Source organism: Lampetra fluviatilis, chromosome 37 (genome assembly GCF_964198595.1).
Source record: "Lampetra fluviatilis chromosome 37, kcLamFluv1.1, whole genome shotgun sequence".
Taxonomy (NCBI): Eukaryota; Metazoa; Chordata; class Hyperoartia; order Petromyzontiformes; family Petromyzontidae; genus Lampetra; species Lampetra fluviatilis.
The window spans coordinates 2,949,667-2,966,269 of NC_136311.1; the positions used below are offsets into that span (position 1 = coordinate 2,949,667).

A 16,603-nucleotide genomic window follows, 5' to 3' on the forward strand; every position below is an offset into this window, starting at 1 on the left:
ACGTGGGGCCGCCCACGTGACGCGAGCAGGGCTGTGTGTGGGGGGCCGTTGCACGTGGCGTTCAGACAATGGCCACGGGGAGTTGTTTCTCAAGTAACTCCGGCAGTCAGTGGAGACGAATCAGCTCAGTCATCTTGTATTTCATGTGAAAGTCTCCCTCCGCTTTCTCCTCCGTTCAGGACGGCCACCGAACTGTCGTCCTTAGTCTCTTGCTGACGACGACCGATATCAACACCGGCCATTCGCCACTAAGTGACTGTGACGTCACCACTGCAGCCTGTGCCAGGCCAGTTGCACTTTGAGGTGTCGAAGGCTCGCTGACAGGTTTAGGGACAGACCCAACAGATGCCATGGGTTGGCCGACCGAGATGACCGGTAGATGCACCAGCTGTACCCCTTACTCTGCCAACTTGCTGCGTTTTAGCCGCTCGGCGCTCCGCTCGTTGTTGTGAGTGTCGCCCCTCTGCCCTCCGTTTTTGCGGGAGGGCGACTGCTTCCAACTGCCCCATTAGCGTTTTCACGAGCCTCCTCGATAGGAAAACACGGAGATTTATGACGACCACCCCTGCACTCACGTCACTCCCCCTTACACAATCGTCCTCCGACGTCACTCCCCGTGAGGGTCATCCCCCCACACGAGACGGGCAACAGGGGCACTCGGTGGAAACAGTGCAGGCAGAAATAGAGCCCCACTCGTGTAGGCGAGATATTTCGCACGGGGCTTGAATCGTCCGTTCGAATAGCACGAACGTCACGGGTAGCAGCGACATTGCACTACAATGACGTCACTGCCATACGTTTCGATATCACTTCAAGGGAGTGAAGTTGGAGCGTCCGACGATGATTCTAAAATATACTTTTTTCCAGGAACAAAACCTCCAGGCTCGCGGTAGCCAGCCCAAGACACGCAGCTGCGGTGTGGACACAACCTGTTTGTTTTTTTCCCATGGAACAAATGGGCAGGGGACTTGCCACCGCTAACTTCACTAGCGGCCTCGGGTCGAACGAAACAAAAACAAATATCACCGTGCAGTTTGGTCTTTATGCCATCTTTAATTTCAATAAATAATGTTGATTCGGGTGGTATATATATGGATAATTACAGCAACGGACAAGATTAAAAACACGCGAGTCAAACCATGCAAACAAACACCGTCGATGTGTAGTGACATCGTGTATGTCACTGTGAAATGCCGGCTATAGCGAGGCAAGGCGTGCGATGCATTGTCATCGCGGACACTCCGTAGGTGGGTGTAGTACCAGCCCTAGAGGGGGCTCGGTGAGCTCTGGGATAGCGCTCAGTGGCACCACGCGTGGCGTGCAGTGCCGACTCCTACAGGAGGGAGTGTGGGAATGTCAGCCAGGGGATGAGGTTACCCTGGGCCATGGCACTCTGGTTGACCCTGGAAGGCACGTGACAAGTAAGATCTACACAGGGGCCCCAGGCGGGGGGCTTGGGGGTGGTCACGTGTCAGGGTGAGATCCTACGGGAAGCGTCGAGAATCGACAAGAGGGTCCTCTCGAAGGTGGTCGTGGCCAAGGGTGGGACCAGCACGACCCAGCAGCATGTAAACGGGGTCTGCACAGGGACCGGGGTTCAGTGTTACGTTCTACGTCCAAGAAGAAGTCACCAACACGTGGACGAGGACCCCAGCTAGGGTCTTGTCCGTTGTAGCTACTCCCAGTGACGAGCGTAGTTAGCCTGGTGGTCCACCACCATAGGTTATCTGGGAAAGGGGCAGTAACCCCTTTGTGTTGTGTTGGTGTTAATAAATAATGTGTTGCCTCCAAGAAGTACGTCTGCGACTCAGTTGAGCCCACTACACATGGGATAGGAACTCCCCTTTTATAAAAAAAAACACTCAAAAATAATTTACACACAGCACGGCATAGCGAGTGATTTTGCCATTAATAGCAACAAAGTGGACTGCATAAAGATTTTCGGCGCCATTGTCTCCTCCACAAGCTACACCTCACGTCTCCCCGAGCAGGGACATCACGCGATGCACGGCTGGGCGGAGGCCGCATCTCCCGGCTGCAAAAACTCGGAGTCGTAGACGGCCTCGGCGTAACCCTCGCAGATCCCGAGCAGCTCCTCCGACACCTCACACAGCGCCTCTTCCAAAAGCGCATCCGCCAGCCTGGGGGAGAGCAACGACGGGGCACGCGGTCACTCGCCAACGCTCGCTCACCAACACACTGGCACATTCACCAACACTTACAAACTCGCCAACGCACGTGCTCTCCATTGCACGCTCGCAAGCTCACAAACTCACAATCATGTGACATTATCGTCACGTGCTGCCGTCGCATCGCGATCGCCAATTGCATGAGACCGGAGAACCCAAGGTGGACGTAGCTTGGAGCCACCCTATCGGGACCCGCGAGTCGGCTTACTCGGATGCCGTGCCCCAAGGGCTGAAGCTGCCCACGGCCTCATGTCCCGTCATCCTTAGGTGGTGGGAGAAGTGCTCCCCGTAGTCTCGAAGGCGCTGCAGGGCAGACGTGGGAACCGCGAGCGGCACGCCCGCGCCTCCCGTGCCGTGTAGAGGGTGCACCTCCCCGCGTGCCGCCAGCGCCGTGTGGTCCGCGCCGTCGCGCTCTTCGGACGAACTGCGTGGGACACACACGTTGAACGTGAGGCACCGAGCACAGGCACCACGGCCGTTGTCATCGCCCGCACCCACACCTCGCGACGATGACGCGCACACTTTCACCAGAGACACCGTGCGTTCAATGCTTTGCCTCCTGACCGAGGTGGAATGAGCCGCTCACTCTGAATGCGTGGGGCTGGCTGGGGGCTGCACCACCACCTCCGCGTGTTCGTGCCCCGAGGGCCGGCTGATGCACAGTGCCCGTGGGGTGGCGGGTCTGCAGTCTCGCGATGGATGCTCTTGCTCTGCTACAAAGGAATACGCACGTGGACATGGGACACTCGCTAACAATGGCGGACAATGATAGTTCATCGTCAATGCAGCAGAATTCGTGCTGCATTGCAACATGTGTATTCGTCACTCACTGGGAACATACCGTATTCTTGTATACGATTGTGTTTTAATTCTGAGATAAATAAAAGGCAATACTGATCAATCCAAAAGGTATTATAGATTACTTTACCAATGACCATCGGAGAAATCAAGTTCTGTGTTAATTGTACAGAGATATGCATGAAATGACTCCGCTAACTTTAATATTCTGTCGCTATAGTGCATCACAGTGCCATTATTCTCCCTGTGGATGACCAATTGTGAATTACAGAACCAAGCATCAAGCTCCTTTGCTGCTCTCATGCTCGCGTTTCTTTCTTTGATCATCTCTGTCGCGTGTTCTCCCATCGTAAAAACGTTCTGGGCTCTGAGCTACATCTTACCTTTCCATTCCTCTTGAGCCCAGAACTCGGGACCAGAATATGTGATGCAAGTCCATTTTCTCCTGATTGTATCTTGTTCTTTCTGAGAAACAAACAGGCAATGAGGGACCCAGTGTCATAACCTAAACAGCGTGCCGAGTGGTCCGGTTTCAATCGGCATTCCTATGAATACCCGGCTTTTGGGAAATGGTGTGCCCTGGGGTTGAAGTGCACCTCCATGTCCTGTAGCCTCTGCAGGATGGTCTCCACGCTTGGCGCGTCCTGCATGGCCACCGCAGCCTCGTGCACGCCGCTCGCCTTCTCCACTCCTCCCCACTGGGGGCCCCCGGCCGGGAGGGCATCCGGGCCGTGGGGCAGCCGGCTGCCTCGGCCATCCGCACGTCCCTCCTCCTGGTCGTAGAATTTCTTCTCCAGCGAATCGGAGATCTCCTGCGGGTGCAGTCATCGCTCAAGTCATTGTCACAAAGGACAATCACAGCCCGTGCGTGCAACCAGCATGATCCCCCTGGCTCCAACGGGCACCAGTGTGTGCATCACTGGAGCTCACTCTGTCAGGTGAAGATCCAACAAACTACCTGGCTTCTCATCTCAAAGAGACTCGACTACACTTAGCCGTGTTAGAACTAGACATGGCATCTGCAGCTACCTCCTTTGTGAGCCGAAGTGTGAATGTGGTTCAGGTCACTCACGCCACTGATCACTGCCCAATGCACGCTTTTGCAGGAGGTATAAACGGAATCCTTCTGCTGACACCAGACTCCGTCTAACACAGGGGTCGGAACCTTTTTTCTGCCAAGGGCCATTTGGATATTTATGACATCATTCGCAGGCCATACAAAATTACCAACTTAAAAATGAGCCTGTTATATTTGGTCAAACATTTAATTAACTCACCCCTAATGTGATGGCTGGAACTGCTTCTCTTGGTGAGATGTGTGATGTTAGCTGGTATTGATGATGTTGCTTCTGCTTTTCCAGGTTTGCTCCTAGATTTATTGAATTTTGAGTCCCGCCTGCGGTTGCCTTGGCAGGGCCAGACTAAATTATTTTGCGGGCCGGACGTTCCCCACCCCTGGTCTAACAGCTCCTGGTTATAAACTCAGTCATTGCTTTACAGGTGGCACGTGAGAGACAAGGAAGATGTAGAGGTCACGCTCACCTGCGCCTGCTTAAGCAGTGGCTGCAGCTTCTCTCGCACGGCCTGCTCTGCCTTGGTCGCCCACTGAGAGGGTGACCCGGCCTCCTCCCTGTGGCCCGTCATGCACGCAGGACACAGGACATGAGATAAAGCACATGGTGCGACAAACACAAAGATCCCCCATATAGCCTTGACAGACTCTTGGGGTGAGTGCTATTAGCCAGCACCTATTCAGGCCGGCATGGCACACAATGTGGTGGCTGCCCAGTATCACGCCCGGCTGCCTTAATCTCTCCAGTGGTGATATGTACACATTGGATCAAGTACTAATTTGAGGCTGAATCGACCTAGAAGAGGCTCAGATAATCAGATAATCGTCTCTAGTGTTGGCTGAAACGAAGTCGGATCCCGAGGTTCGTAGCACAAGCACGCTAAACATCGACCTACACTACCACCGAGGTGACAGGTGGCAAAGGCTTCAAGAGGCACGGAGCACCTCCGCGTAGCCGCACCTGGTCTGGCGGATGTGATCGATCTCCTGCTGACACAGATCGTTGAGCTCCCTCATCCGGCGCACCGTCTCCGAGTCCAGCCACGCCAACCTGCATGCCACACCATGCCACACGACCCCACACCGAGCCACGTAACTCCACATGATGGCACAACATGCCACACGCCATACCATATTACAAGGACTTCTTCCACTTCCTAAAGAAACTCGGTATGAACGTGGCGTGCCACATCCATGAATTTGCGAAGGAGGAGCCCTGGGCTAACCTAATGGCCTCCTTCCTGGCAGCCTCCAGCCTCTCCTGCTCCACCACGTCCCGCAGCAGGGTGGAGCACTCGCGCTCAGGCGAATGCCACATCGCGGGCCGGCGCTCGGTGGAGCCGCCCCGCACCGGGGACCTGTGGGAGGGCAAGGGCGTGGCGGTGTTAAACACCGACACCAAACACTAACAAAAAAACACCAACCACTTACACCCAGAGTGACCTAAACACTAATGCCAAACCGTGCTATCTCACACCATTCCACTGTTAATAAATATGTGTTGCCTCCAATAGTTACGCGGCGCATTAACACCAAATAAACCATGATCAATCCACCCGTGGATGAAGACCTCCCTGGGCCGTCGCCCGGTTCTGCGATGTGACAATGCACCTTGCGCCTGCACATGAGCTTCTTTCATCGCAGAATCTCCATCTCTGTGGTGGATGCCCTCTTGGGTGCGTTTATATGTTATTGCTCGTGAAATCTGACAAGTATTCGACAAAAAAATCACACAAGTGCAGAAAAATAACTAAACAGTGAGCTTTTCTTATGGGCCGGAGACTCGGCTCCAACCGACCTGTGCTTGGGGCTGCTGGACGGGGAGGTGGGGTTGGGGGGCAGCCAGGGCAGGTTGGGGTCACGAGGCCCCGGCTGAGACCGCTTGAGGTGCGATGCTAGGGTGGCACGCTGAAAACACGTGCCCCTCACCGCCACGCGGCCCCTCGCTCGACTCGCCCCCTGCAACAGCGTCAAAGACAAAGCCTTTAAAGACTTGTGGCGAGTGCCGTTAGCGAGCACCTATGAAGGGGCGACACATCCACACTGACACACCATGCGTAGTGGCTACACCACACACATCGTACAATCATGTAGCTCTCTGCTCTCCGACGCGCTGTCACTGTTTCACATACACCGTCACAAACGGGGAATTCCCAATAGAGGCACCGGTACTCTGCTCTTGAGGTATGTATAAAGTTAAGCTTGACAGTGCTTTGGCCAAGAGTGTCATCACCGGTGAGAATTCCTGGAGTGCTCAGGATTGCGCACAGTTCAACACATTCTGCTGTGCACAAGCCAATTGCGAATGAGTGAAATCATCATCAGTCATCATAAATCCACTGCTGGATGAAGGCCTCCCCAAGCCATCATCCCTCAGTTCAAAGATGCCAATATCAAGGAAACACACACACACACCACCTTCCGCAGCGGCCGTACCTGGGCCTTGCCAGGCAGCAGCACCCCGGAGCGACCGCCCCTGGCCTTGTGCACAAGCGCTTGAAGTCCTGATCGCAGCACGCGTTTCCTCTCCTCCTCGTCCACACGGCCACCACTGCTGGCCCTCGCCCGTCCTGCCCTCACCTCGCCCCGGTCTGCTGACACATGGCAAAATGTAGATGATGATCATCATTTTCTTCGAAAGGCATTTCAAATGCAACGGACAAGTTTATATGGATCAGGATTTGCTTTTATAGGGTGCTGAAATGCTTCAGTGTTTCAAATCACTTAACATTACATCTCATCTAAATGCTACGCAATCTTGAAAAAAGGAATTGACCAATAATATAATCAAGTGACCGGATTTTTTTATCAAGGCGGCTGATCATTCATTGGCATGTACACCCGCACAGTCTGACCCTTGAACTGCAGCTGCCTGGCGATGGGGTACGAGTGTCGCACGGGGGGGCTCCAGCTCCTCTTTCCCGGCGAGACGCGTCTCCCCCCTCTGCTGCCCTCTCCACGCCGGACAGGGCTGCCCTCTCCACGTCGAACAGGGCTGCCCTCTCCACGTCGAACCGGGCTGCTCTCCCTCTGCCTTGCTGGGCTCTTCTGCTCTTTCAGCAGCCTTTTTAAATCCTAAAACATAACAGAAAATATCAGCTTCTAAGTCAATGGAGAGAAAATTGGAAAGCAGTGTTACCAGAACCTCTAACACAATTAGATACCGTGGTGCTCTAAATGTTTACTACAGCAGCATCAAAGTGAACGCCAGTCTGGCAAAGCAATTCACAGGCTAGAATTATAAAGAGCGGCGCTCACCTCCAGCTGCTGCAGGATGTGCGCCACGTCGTCCCCGCCACCGAGGCGCGCCGAGCACAGCGACAGCTGTCGCACAAGGCGGCTCAGCTCCTCTGCGTGCGGGGGAACCCGCGACGCCGGCTGCGATAGCTGCGACGCCAGCATCTGCAGCGCCCGCACGGCGCCCCGATGCGCTGCCGCCAGTCGCGCCTCGGCACGACTCTGCACCCACAACGCAGGGCCCGGCGAGGCCCGGTAAGACTTGGGAGGGTCGGTGAATGTTATCCCCTTGTACGCGAGCGCTTTCAAGTCTTGTTTACTGCCACTCAGGGGCATCCTTATAAAATCGCTGAGATTCAATGAGGTTTTCCTGGCTCAATGTACAGATGCTCTCAGAGTAGGCGAGTGTGTCATGGGGAGACATGCTGTGCAAGGGAGATGCACACATCTCTGGCTCGTATTCCACGCTGCGCCCTTTGTGCAGCGCCTCCTGGACGAGCTGTGCCAAACCCCACACACATTTGGCACACATCTGCTATAACAACAATGATAACAAACACACGTGAAGTGTGTTCTGACTGGCTGTTACCTTGTTGGTGTGCTTGATCTTGTTTGGTCCCATCTTGTCCAGCTCCTCCTCTATTTCCCTGATCTAAAATAATCCAGTGACACATGGGAAGAACATGATGACCCTCAATCTGTGTAAATACATTCCGGAACCACTGTTCTCCTACATTCTCCAAAATGTCAATATATTTGTTATTTATTATAAATGCATTGCATCGTGAGATGGTGAAGTTTTCCATGCACAGTCAGCAAATTGGTGTGAAGGACAGTCGTGTGGGGCGGCCATTGTTGTGGCGTGAAATCGTGCGGTGCTGGGGGTAGTTTCATGGTTGTGAGGAGCAGCAAATCTGTGCTGGGTGTGGTTGTGTGGTTGAGGCAGGAGTAGTGCGGTGCTGGGTGAGGTCTAAAGGTTGCATGGATGCGTGGTTGCGTGGTTGCATGGTTGCGTGGTTGCATGGTTGCGTGGTTGCATGGATGCGTGGTTGTGCATGGATGCGTGGTTGCATGGATGCGTGGTTGTGCATGGATGCGTGGTTGCATGGATGCGTGGTTGCATAGTTGCTTGGTTGCATGGATGCGTGGTTGCGTGGTTGCATGGATGCGTGGTTGCATAATTGCGTGGTTGCATGGATGCGTGGTTGCGTGGTTGCATGGATGCGTGGTTGCATAGTTGCGTGGTTGCATGGATGCGTGGTTGCATAGTTGATTGGTTGCATGGATGCGTGGTTGCGTGGTTGCATGGTTGCGTGGTTGCATGGATGCGTGGTTGCATAGTTGCGTGGTTGCATGGATGCGTGGTTGTGTGGTTGCGTGGTTGTGCATGGATGCGTGGTTGCGTGGTTGCATAGTTGCGTGGTTGCATAGTTGCGTGGTTGCGTGGTTCCATGGATGCGTGGTTGCATAGTTGCGTGGTTGCATAGTTGCGTGGTTGCATGGATGCGTGGTTGCGTGGTTGTGCACGGCTGCGTCTCGCCTGCTGCTGGAGCATGTAGAGGACGCGGGCCGTGCGTGCCGCCTGCTCCTGTCTCCTCGTGTGCGCCCTCCTCTTCTCCTCCACCTCCAGTTGCTCTTCGACTCCCTTCCCTGCATGAGCAGCACCGTCACAGGTATCTTAAACTCATCCAGAATCCCACACCCACCATAAAACAGGCAGAGCACTTGCAGTTTCCAGGAAATTATCGAGTTTCCTGGATAGTGGGTAAGCAAGTAACTGTGCAAATAAAAATAGATTAATTATGAATTATGCAGATTATATGACATGCTAAAGCTACGTATAGGCAAACGGGGAAAACAAAATTTTCCACAAAAGAAAAAACAACAATAATCAAATGGGACAATGAACATTTTAGACAAAAAACTATTCATGTGTTTTCTTGAATTGTGCCAATTTTTGGAACGGTAGCTGAGTGAACCATTACATGCCTAAAAGTCCAGTTAGTTTCAATGGAGTCAGATTTTTTCTCAGATCGCACAACATATCACAGAATTTATCTTGTCACTTTGCGACGCAGCGGTAAGCGAACGACCGAAACAAACACGGCTGTCGAACACGAGTGCGTGCAGAGAGGCCCGCACCTTGGCTGGCCAGCTCCTCCACTCGGCTGATGTAGTGGCCGAGCTCCTTCCGCAGCCTGCGGATCTCGGCCGCCCCCTTCCCGTGCTGCGATGGTGGAGTCGGTCCGGGGTCGCGCGTTGGGGGCGAGTTGGAGCACCTGGGTTCGCGCCCTCCCCTGACCCCCGGCGCTGGCTGCGCTTTGCGCCCAGGGGGATAAACATAAACCACGGCCCCCGACGCCGTCACCGTCCCCGCTGGGAGCTGGGAGCGCCGCTGTTCCCTCCCAGCATTCCCCCCGGGGACGCGCGAGACAGCGGCCTCTTCCCCGGCAATCGGACTCCCCAAGAAGAGATCGCCAGAGGTCATTCCCTGCATCTTCTGGGCAGCGCGGCGCCTCTTGAGATCCCTGCGTGCGAGCTGCACTGCGAGCGAGAGGCGATCGGCAGACAGCACCGAGAAGCGTCCTGACTGGGACAGCGCCGAGTCGTCACCGTCGCCAGTGCTGTGTGGCTCGATGCCACGGCTTGTGCCCAGCTTCTCGATGACAATGGGATGCGGGTTTGAGAAGTGCGTCACCAAACTCCGAGCCGTCATTCCAGGGTCGAGGTTGAATCGCAACTACAAGAAGCCAAATAAAACAGGGTGAGAGTCAAACACGTGATGGATTCGGTCAATGTCAAATGGAGTTAGACAGAGTTAAGAGGAAACCAATATATGACGTAGCTTATGCAACCGGCCTTTGGAGTCAGCTTATAGCAAATTAGGTACTTGGAAGTCTTTTGAGCCAAGGACCTGTCTCAATCCTTTTCACCCAGTGACAATCCTATGTCATATTAAACCACATTGTGTCAGGGGGGCATCCATATTTTTTTGTAAATTATTTGTATTGATCCAACCACGTGGGGAGGGGGGTGTGTACAACTTCTGCGACAGGTGGGTTGTGCATAGCGGGATAGGCAGCTTGGACAGGCAACCAAAGCAGACGTGTAGGACCGTAGCGTTATGTGGTACGTGCGTCAGATCCCTTTTCTTCAGGGAACGAAGGGGAAAAGAGGGGGGAGGGTAGTCTGTCTCATTTCAAGTTCAACCAAGTAAACTCAGGGTCTCTGGAGTGGCATTCACGAGGGGGCCTGGGGCATTCATATTTTAAACCCTCGGTGTAAAATAATAATAAAAACCTTGAATTAGACTGAAAGAGCAGACATGGATCTGCTGCAGCATCTGGCAGAAAGAAGCAATGGCGATGTGTGGTGACCTTTATAACTTCAACCAAAGCCCACCCCCCAGCCCCCCCTCCCCACCTCGGAGCTGCCTCTGAATCGCTGAGTGAGGGGCTCTTGGGAGGGGAATTGTGTTCACGGGGGGTTGGGGGCATGTTCCCCCAGACCCCTACAGGGGATCGCCAATGGTTTATCCTGTGACCACTGAAATGTGCAGCTGTGTGCACGAGGCGGGGACTGACCTGCGTGGCTCGTCCTGACGGCCGGACCTTTGGCTCCATCGTGGGCGGCTCCGACCTCTCCCACCACGGCGGAGAACCCTGCGAGGCGTCGGTCTCCTCCTACGGCAGCTGAGGCAGCCTCCGTTGCTCTCTCAACCTCCACTCACCGCACCTCCACGCGGCTTCCCTCTCTGTAAGGCCGAGTTAAGAGCAGCGTCCGTTACTAATCCCCGTGCACTCTGAAATTCACGATCCCCCCCCCACCCAGCACGTATTTAATGTCTCGTTCCTATTTTCAAACTTTTTTTTTCAAAACAAATCAATGGAATATCGGCCAATACAGCTAAGCGAGTGAACCCTTCTTGCAGTGAGACACCCAGCAGGTTGCGAAACCCCAAGGACCCATAATCACACGAACACGCATCATTACGGAATCACGTACAAGCGAGACCAAGACGTAGAGTCGCGTCTACAGGTGAAGGTCCTCATCCAGCGGTTGGCCGACACGCGCCGTGTGGACGTGCGCGCACACAAACACCAATACCCGCCATTCGCCACTCAGTGACGACGCTTGTGCCAGGCTAGGTGAACTTTGAGGCCACGTGAAGTATCGAATGCTCACTGCTGACAAGTCTTGGGACAGACCCAGCAGGTGCCATGGGTTGTCCGACTGAGATGACTGGTAGACGCAACCAGCTGAACCCCCCCCCCCACCCACTGTGCCTACTGGCTTTATTTTAATCGCACGGCGCTCCGCTCGTTGTTGTGAGCGTCGCTCCTCTGCCCTCCGCTGTTGTTGCTGGATGGCGACTGCCAACCATCTGCCCAGCAGCAGCAGCGTCCTTCGCGAGCCTCCTCCAGCAATACCAGAGGCCAGAGGAAACAAACGCCACAGACACCACAAACCCCACAGACACCACAGACACCACAAACACCACAGACACCACAAACCCCACAGACACCAGAGACGCCACAAACGCCACAGACACCAAAAACACCACAGACACCACAGACACCACACACGCCACAGACGCCACAAACGCCACAGACACCACAGACACCACACACACCACAGACACCACACACACCACAGACACCACAAACACCACACACACCACAGACACCACAGACACCACAAACACCACAAACCCCACAAACACCACAGACACCACAGACACCACAGACACCACACACACACCACAGACACCACAAACACCACACACACCACAGACACCACAAACACCACAGACACCAGACACACCACAGACACCACACACACCACAGACACCACACAGACACCACAAACACCACAGATACCACAGACACCACAGACACACCACAGACACCACACACACCACAGACACCACACAGACACCACAGACACCACAGACACCACAAACACCACAGACACCACAGACACCACACACACCACAAACACCACACACACCACAGACACCACAGATACCACAGACACCACACACCGCACACACCACAAACACCACAGACACCACAAACACCACAGACACCACAGACACCACAAACACCACACACACCAGACACCACAAACACCACACACACCACAAACACCACAGCACCACAAACACCACAGACACCACAGACACCACACACACCACAGACACCACACACACCACAAACACCACAAACACCACAGACACCACAAACACCACAAACACCACAAACCCCACAAACACCACAAACACCACACACACCACAGACACCACACACACCAGACACCACAGACCCCACAAACACCACAAACCCCACAAACACCACAGACACCACAAACCCCACAGACACCACAAACACCACAGACACCACACACCACAGACACCAGACACCACAAACCCCACAAACACCACACACACCACAAACACCACACACACCACAAACACCACAGACACGACAAACACCACAGACACCACAGACACCACAAACACCACAGACACCACAAACCCCACAGACACCACAAACCCCACAGACACCACGAACACCACAGACACCACGAACACCACAAACACCACAAACACCACAAACACCACAAACACCACAGACACCACAAACACCACAGACACCACAAACCCCACAGACACCACAAACCCCACAGACACCACGAACACCACAGACACCACAGACACCACAGACACCACAAACACCACAAACACCACAGACACCACAGACACCACAAACACCACAGACACCACAAACACCACAGACACCACAGACACCACAGACACCACAAACACCACAGACACCACAAACACCACACACACCACACACACCCGGGGCCCTCCCCGGTCTCCCAGGGAGACGCCGCGTGGGGTCGCGGCCCGCGGGGCCCAGAGGAGATGGTGGTGGGGGCGGGGGCACCGCCACCTTCCTCCTGCTCTCACCTCTTCACTACCTCCTCCACCACCTCTGTTCGCTTTTCTTCACTCCCTCCCCTCATCATTCACCCCACCACCACCACCCCCACATCTCTTCAACAAAGTCACCACCTCGCCTCCTCCTCCACCACCTCGCCGCCTTCCTACTCTCCCCGCGCAGGGGCGTTTGAACCCCGCGCGCTGCATTCTGGGCCCTTCCCCCCCACCCTGCTCCCTTACCGGAAGCGGCCCGACCACGTGACGAGCGAGCTCGGGGCTCACGTGACAAGGGGAGGGGTCAAGGGTCGCGTCTGCCGCTGCTGCTTTTGCTATTGCCGAGTGAGTTGCTCATCCCCCGGGGGTGGCCAACCACCACGCCCGGCCGCCTTTGTCTCCCCAGTGGCGACGTTTCATTTGAGGCCGAGTCGACCTAGGGGAGGCCCGTCGACCGGTTAAGTTCATCGTCAGCGGTGTTGGTTCGTAGTTCACCGTGAACTCGACCGCTTTCATCAATCATCACCACACAGCGTTGGTGTGCGGTGCTTTTTCTGCAATCTTTTGCTGTCTTTTATTAGATTTTCTGTTTGCACAAAGTCACCTATTCACTTTAAGATGTTTTCTTGTTCATGTTTTAGTTTGTTTGTTGCGGTTGCACCCGATTCAAGAGCCGAATGGCTCACAGGGCCACACCTCCTAATAAATGAAACTTGAACCATCGCTCGTGCCGCACCCGCATCCCCCAGCATCGTCACGTCCCATCCCCGCAGACGCCGAGGCTGCCGCGAGGATGACGACCTGCGAGGAGGTTCGCGTGAGCGGCCACGCCGAGTTCACGAGCGCCGTGCGGCGGCTGCAGGGCCGCGACATCTTCGTTCTCTTCTCGGGCAGCAAAGACGCGGGCAGCGGCCAGAGTTGGTGCCCGGACTGCGTGGCGGGTGAGGAGGGGCGGCGTGGCCCCGTCGGACGAGGGCGACCGACTCCGAGCTGGAAGTGCGGTTTTGTCGTGGAGTTGTGGTCGTCCGCGTTTGGGGGGGTCTTGTCTCGTGAGTGAGGTGTGGACTCGTGGTTGAGGTGTGGTGGTCTCCTGAGTGAGGTGTGGTCTCCTGGTTGAGGTGTGGTTGTCCCCTGAATGAGGTGTGGTCCCCTGGTTGAGGTGTGGTCTCCTGGTTGAGGTGTGGTCTCCTGGTTGAGGTGTGGTCTCCTGTTTGAGGTGTGGTTGTCCCCTGAATGAGGTGTGGTCTCCTGGTTGAGGTGTGGTGGTTGCCTGGATGAAGTATGCTCCTTTGAGGTGTGGTCTCCTGGATGAGGTACACTCTGGTTGAGGTGTGGCTGTGTTTTCCATGCGGTGCGAGCAGCCGAGCCCGTGGTGCGTGGCGCACTGAACACTCTCCCAGAAGGAGCCGTCTTCATCTACTGCCAAGTGGGCGACCGTGCATAGTAAGGGATCTCTTGCCACTTGTTTTACATGGCGCACACCCATTGGGCACCCTGCACTCTTGCAGCATTATTTTAGAAATGCTGCTCGGGAAGTTGGTAGCCGTAGCCCGAGCCGTGTTGGCGAGGCGGTGGGCAGCAGAGGACAGCACAGCACAATCCATTTTACGGTGCTTATTTGCTCAATTTATGCTCCCCACCTTGAACTAACATTGACCGGCTATGTTAAGAAGAATGTTTAAATAACTCCTCATTCTCGTCCAGCAGTTGATTTACAGATACGTGCAACCCATTCTTAACGCCATCTGTCATATCTTGCCATGCATAGTTATGCTCTGATCATTTTAAACCATTCTCTTGCCCTTGGACTCGAAACCTGATGCTAATTATTATTCAGAGCAGCACTGGTTTTTTTCTCTCACTGCAGCCCAAACAGCTCAGGGCATCTCCATGAGCACCAACGCTGCCCACTGCCTGTTAATTGCAGCGCTGATCGGCAGTGAATCTCACAGCCCGTGCCGTGTTTGCTCCCACAGCTGGAAGAATAAAGACAACGAGTTCCGGAAGCAGCTGCAGTTGACGGCTGTGCCCACACTGCTCAAGTACGGCTCGGTGAGGAACTTCTGCACCGCTCAGGGGCTCATCCGGGGTCCCAAGCTAGCACTTTACTGCGTGTAGCCTCTTGGCTTTGCTGGCCGCATTCATGGGTCAGCTGTACACAAACATAGCGGGATACAATTCCACCAAACACATATCTAGCTTCAACCAGCCACGAGAATCCATACACAGCTAGCACAACAGTGCTAGCTGTGTATGAACTTCTCATTCAATTTTTTCTTGGTCGCTGGGAGACTAGAGTAGACATGTCGCTAGTAACCACAAGCATAGCGTGACATATACTAGATGTGGTTTGCCAGATGTGGAAATATTTTCTGATTCACCGATCCAGAGAGATGCAGCGGAAATTAAACCTTAAGCTCACATGTAATAGAAAGTGTCCTTTAATTACCCTGGAAATGTTTATTTTGAGAATGGTGCTAAATTGGGATGTTTAGTCAATTCCATAAACGAGTGGCTTCATGTGGGAAGAAACCGGAAAACCCAAACTTATGAGGGGGTAATACATCTCCACACAGATGAATTCGAGAATTCACTGCTATGCTGCCATCTCCTGACCACCTCACAGCCCAAGCCGATAAAACCTGGCATTCTCAGGCAGACTCCCAATCAAGGTTCTGACTCGACCCATCTTTAGCTTCGGAGATCGAATTAGATTGTGCACATTCAGGGTGATTTGGTTGTATGCCTTGAGGTGGCATCCCTGGTCCCCATGTCGAACCGTAACCCACCCCCCCCCCACTGCTTTGATCCTCAGCCGCAGAAGCTGGTGGAGGAAGAGTGCCTCAAGCCTGAACTGGTGTCCATGCTGTTCTCCGAGGACTGAGCACCACCAGAATTTTCACTACAAGATCACGCCTGGTGCCAACACCATCCATTCCACAGCAACACCTGCCAGTTGCTCAACTGTTAGAATGTCTGAACACTAGAAATTAAAGATTGCACTAAGTTTTGTCAGTTTGATCAGTGAGAGGCCTTCGCGTACTTTAATTAGTAAATGTTGAATGTGGTAATATTTCACGGAATGTCTTGGTTAATGCATTGCAAAGTTACGTACAATTAGCGTTGAGTGCTTCACAGAAGCAGCTATTTTGATGGGAGTGCGATACTGGATATATCATTAATCGCATCTGGTCATGCAAATCCACGTTTCAAGCACGACAGCCAGACCCCCAGTAATATGCTTGTAAAGATGCATCGATTAAAATTTATTCTTACCCATGTATCTCAAGTGTGCAGAGATTTAGTATTTTGTGTTTGTACCTTATCGGTTCATGCGACACCAGCAGCTGCTCGAGGCACTACATT

General features: G+C 53.9%; 2 protein-coding genes across 8 annotated transcripts; one reads left to right on the top strand and one right to left on the bottom strand.

Moving 5' to 3' along the window:
- Positions 1-1,051: 1,051 nt before the first annotated feature.
- Positions 1,052-13,347, bottom strand: KIAA0753 (KIAA0753 ortholog). Of its 2 annotated transcripts, none has more exons than XM_078873577.1 (17): positions 13,271-13,347; positions 10,881-11,050; positions 9,439-10,036; positions 8,837-8,946; positions 7,886-7,948; positions 7,318-7,518; positions 6,915-7,134; positions 6,496-6,650; positions 5,858-6,018; positions 5,286-5,417; positions 5,021-5,110; positions 4,530-4,617; positions 3,584-3,799; positions 3,371-3,452; positions 2,776-2,899; positions 2,398-2,613; positions 1,052-2,141 (listed from the first exon to the last, which is right to left on the bottom strand). In XM_078873577.1, exons 2-17 carry the CDS (start codon positions 10,917-10,919, stop codon positions 1,997-1,999), a joined length of 2,640 nt encoding a protein of 879 aa, XP_078729703.1. In that variant the 5' UTR covers positions 10,920-11,050; positions 13,271-13,347; the 3' UTR covers positions 1,052-1,996. The 2 variants fall into 2 exon arrangements, with proteins under 2 accessions (XP_078729703.1, XP_078729702.1); XM_078873576.1 differs by having other exon boundaries at positions 2,776-2,902.
- Positions 13,348-13,472: 125 nt separating this feature from the next.
- On the top strand, positions 13,473-16,520 carry TXNDC17 (thioredoxin domain containing 17). 6 transcript variants are annotated; one of them, XM_078873581.1, is made up of 5 exons: positions 13,473-13,582; positions 14,011-14,178; positions 14,599-14,680; positions 15,214-15,289; positions 16,053-16,520. In XM_078873581.1, exons 2-5 carry the CDS (start codon positions 14,031-14,033, stop codon positions 16,119-16,121), a joined length of 375 nt encoding a protein of 124 aa, XP_078729707.1. In that variant the 5' UTR covers positions 13,473-13,582; positions 14,011-14,030; the 3' UTR covers positions 16,122-16,520. The 6 variants fall into 6 exon arrangements, with proteins under 6 accessions (XP_078729707.1, XP_078729705.1, XP_078729708.1 ...); XM_078873579.1 differs by having other exon boundaries at positions 13,484-13,582; positions 13,987-14,178; XM_078873582.1 differs by having other exon boundaries at positions 13,578-13,719.
- Positions 16,521-16,603: the final 83 nt, after the last annotated feature.

Bases quoted from the DNA above. Each gene is read 5' to 3' on its own strand.
- KIAA0753 (XM_078873576.1), bottom strand. From the start codon at position 10,919: ATGGAGCCAAAGGTCCGGCCGTCAGGACGAGCCACGCAG. The intron at 6,019-6,495 runs GTACGGCCGCTG...ACGCTGTTGCAG, and splicing joins TGCTGCCTGGCAAGGCCCAG to GGGGCGAGTCGAGCGAGGGG. The intron at 4,618-5,020 runs GTGCGGCTACGC...GACGGGCCACAG, and splicing joins GATCACATCCGCCAGACCAG to GGAGGAGGCCGGGTCACCCT.
- TXNDC17 (XM_078873581.1), top strand. From the start codon at position 14,031: ATGACGACCTGCGAGGAGGTTCGCGTGAGCGGCCACGCCGAGTTCACG. The intron at 14,179-14,598 runs GTGAGGAGGGGC...CGGTGCGAGCAG, and splicing joins GTGCCCGGACTGCGTGGCGG to CCGAGCCCGTGGTGCGTGGC. The intron at 14,681-15,213 runs GTAAGGGATCTC...TTGCTCCCACAG, and splicing joins CAAGTGGGCGACCGTGCATA to CTGGAAGAATAAAGACAACG.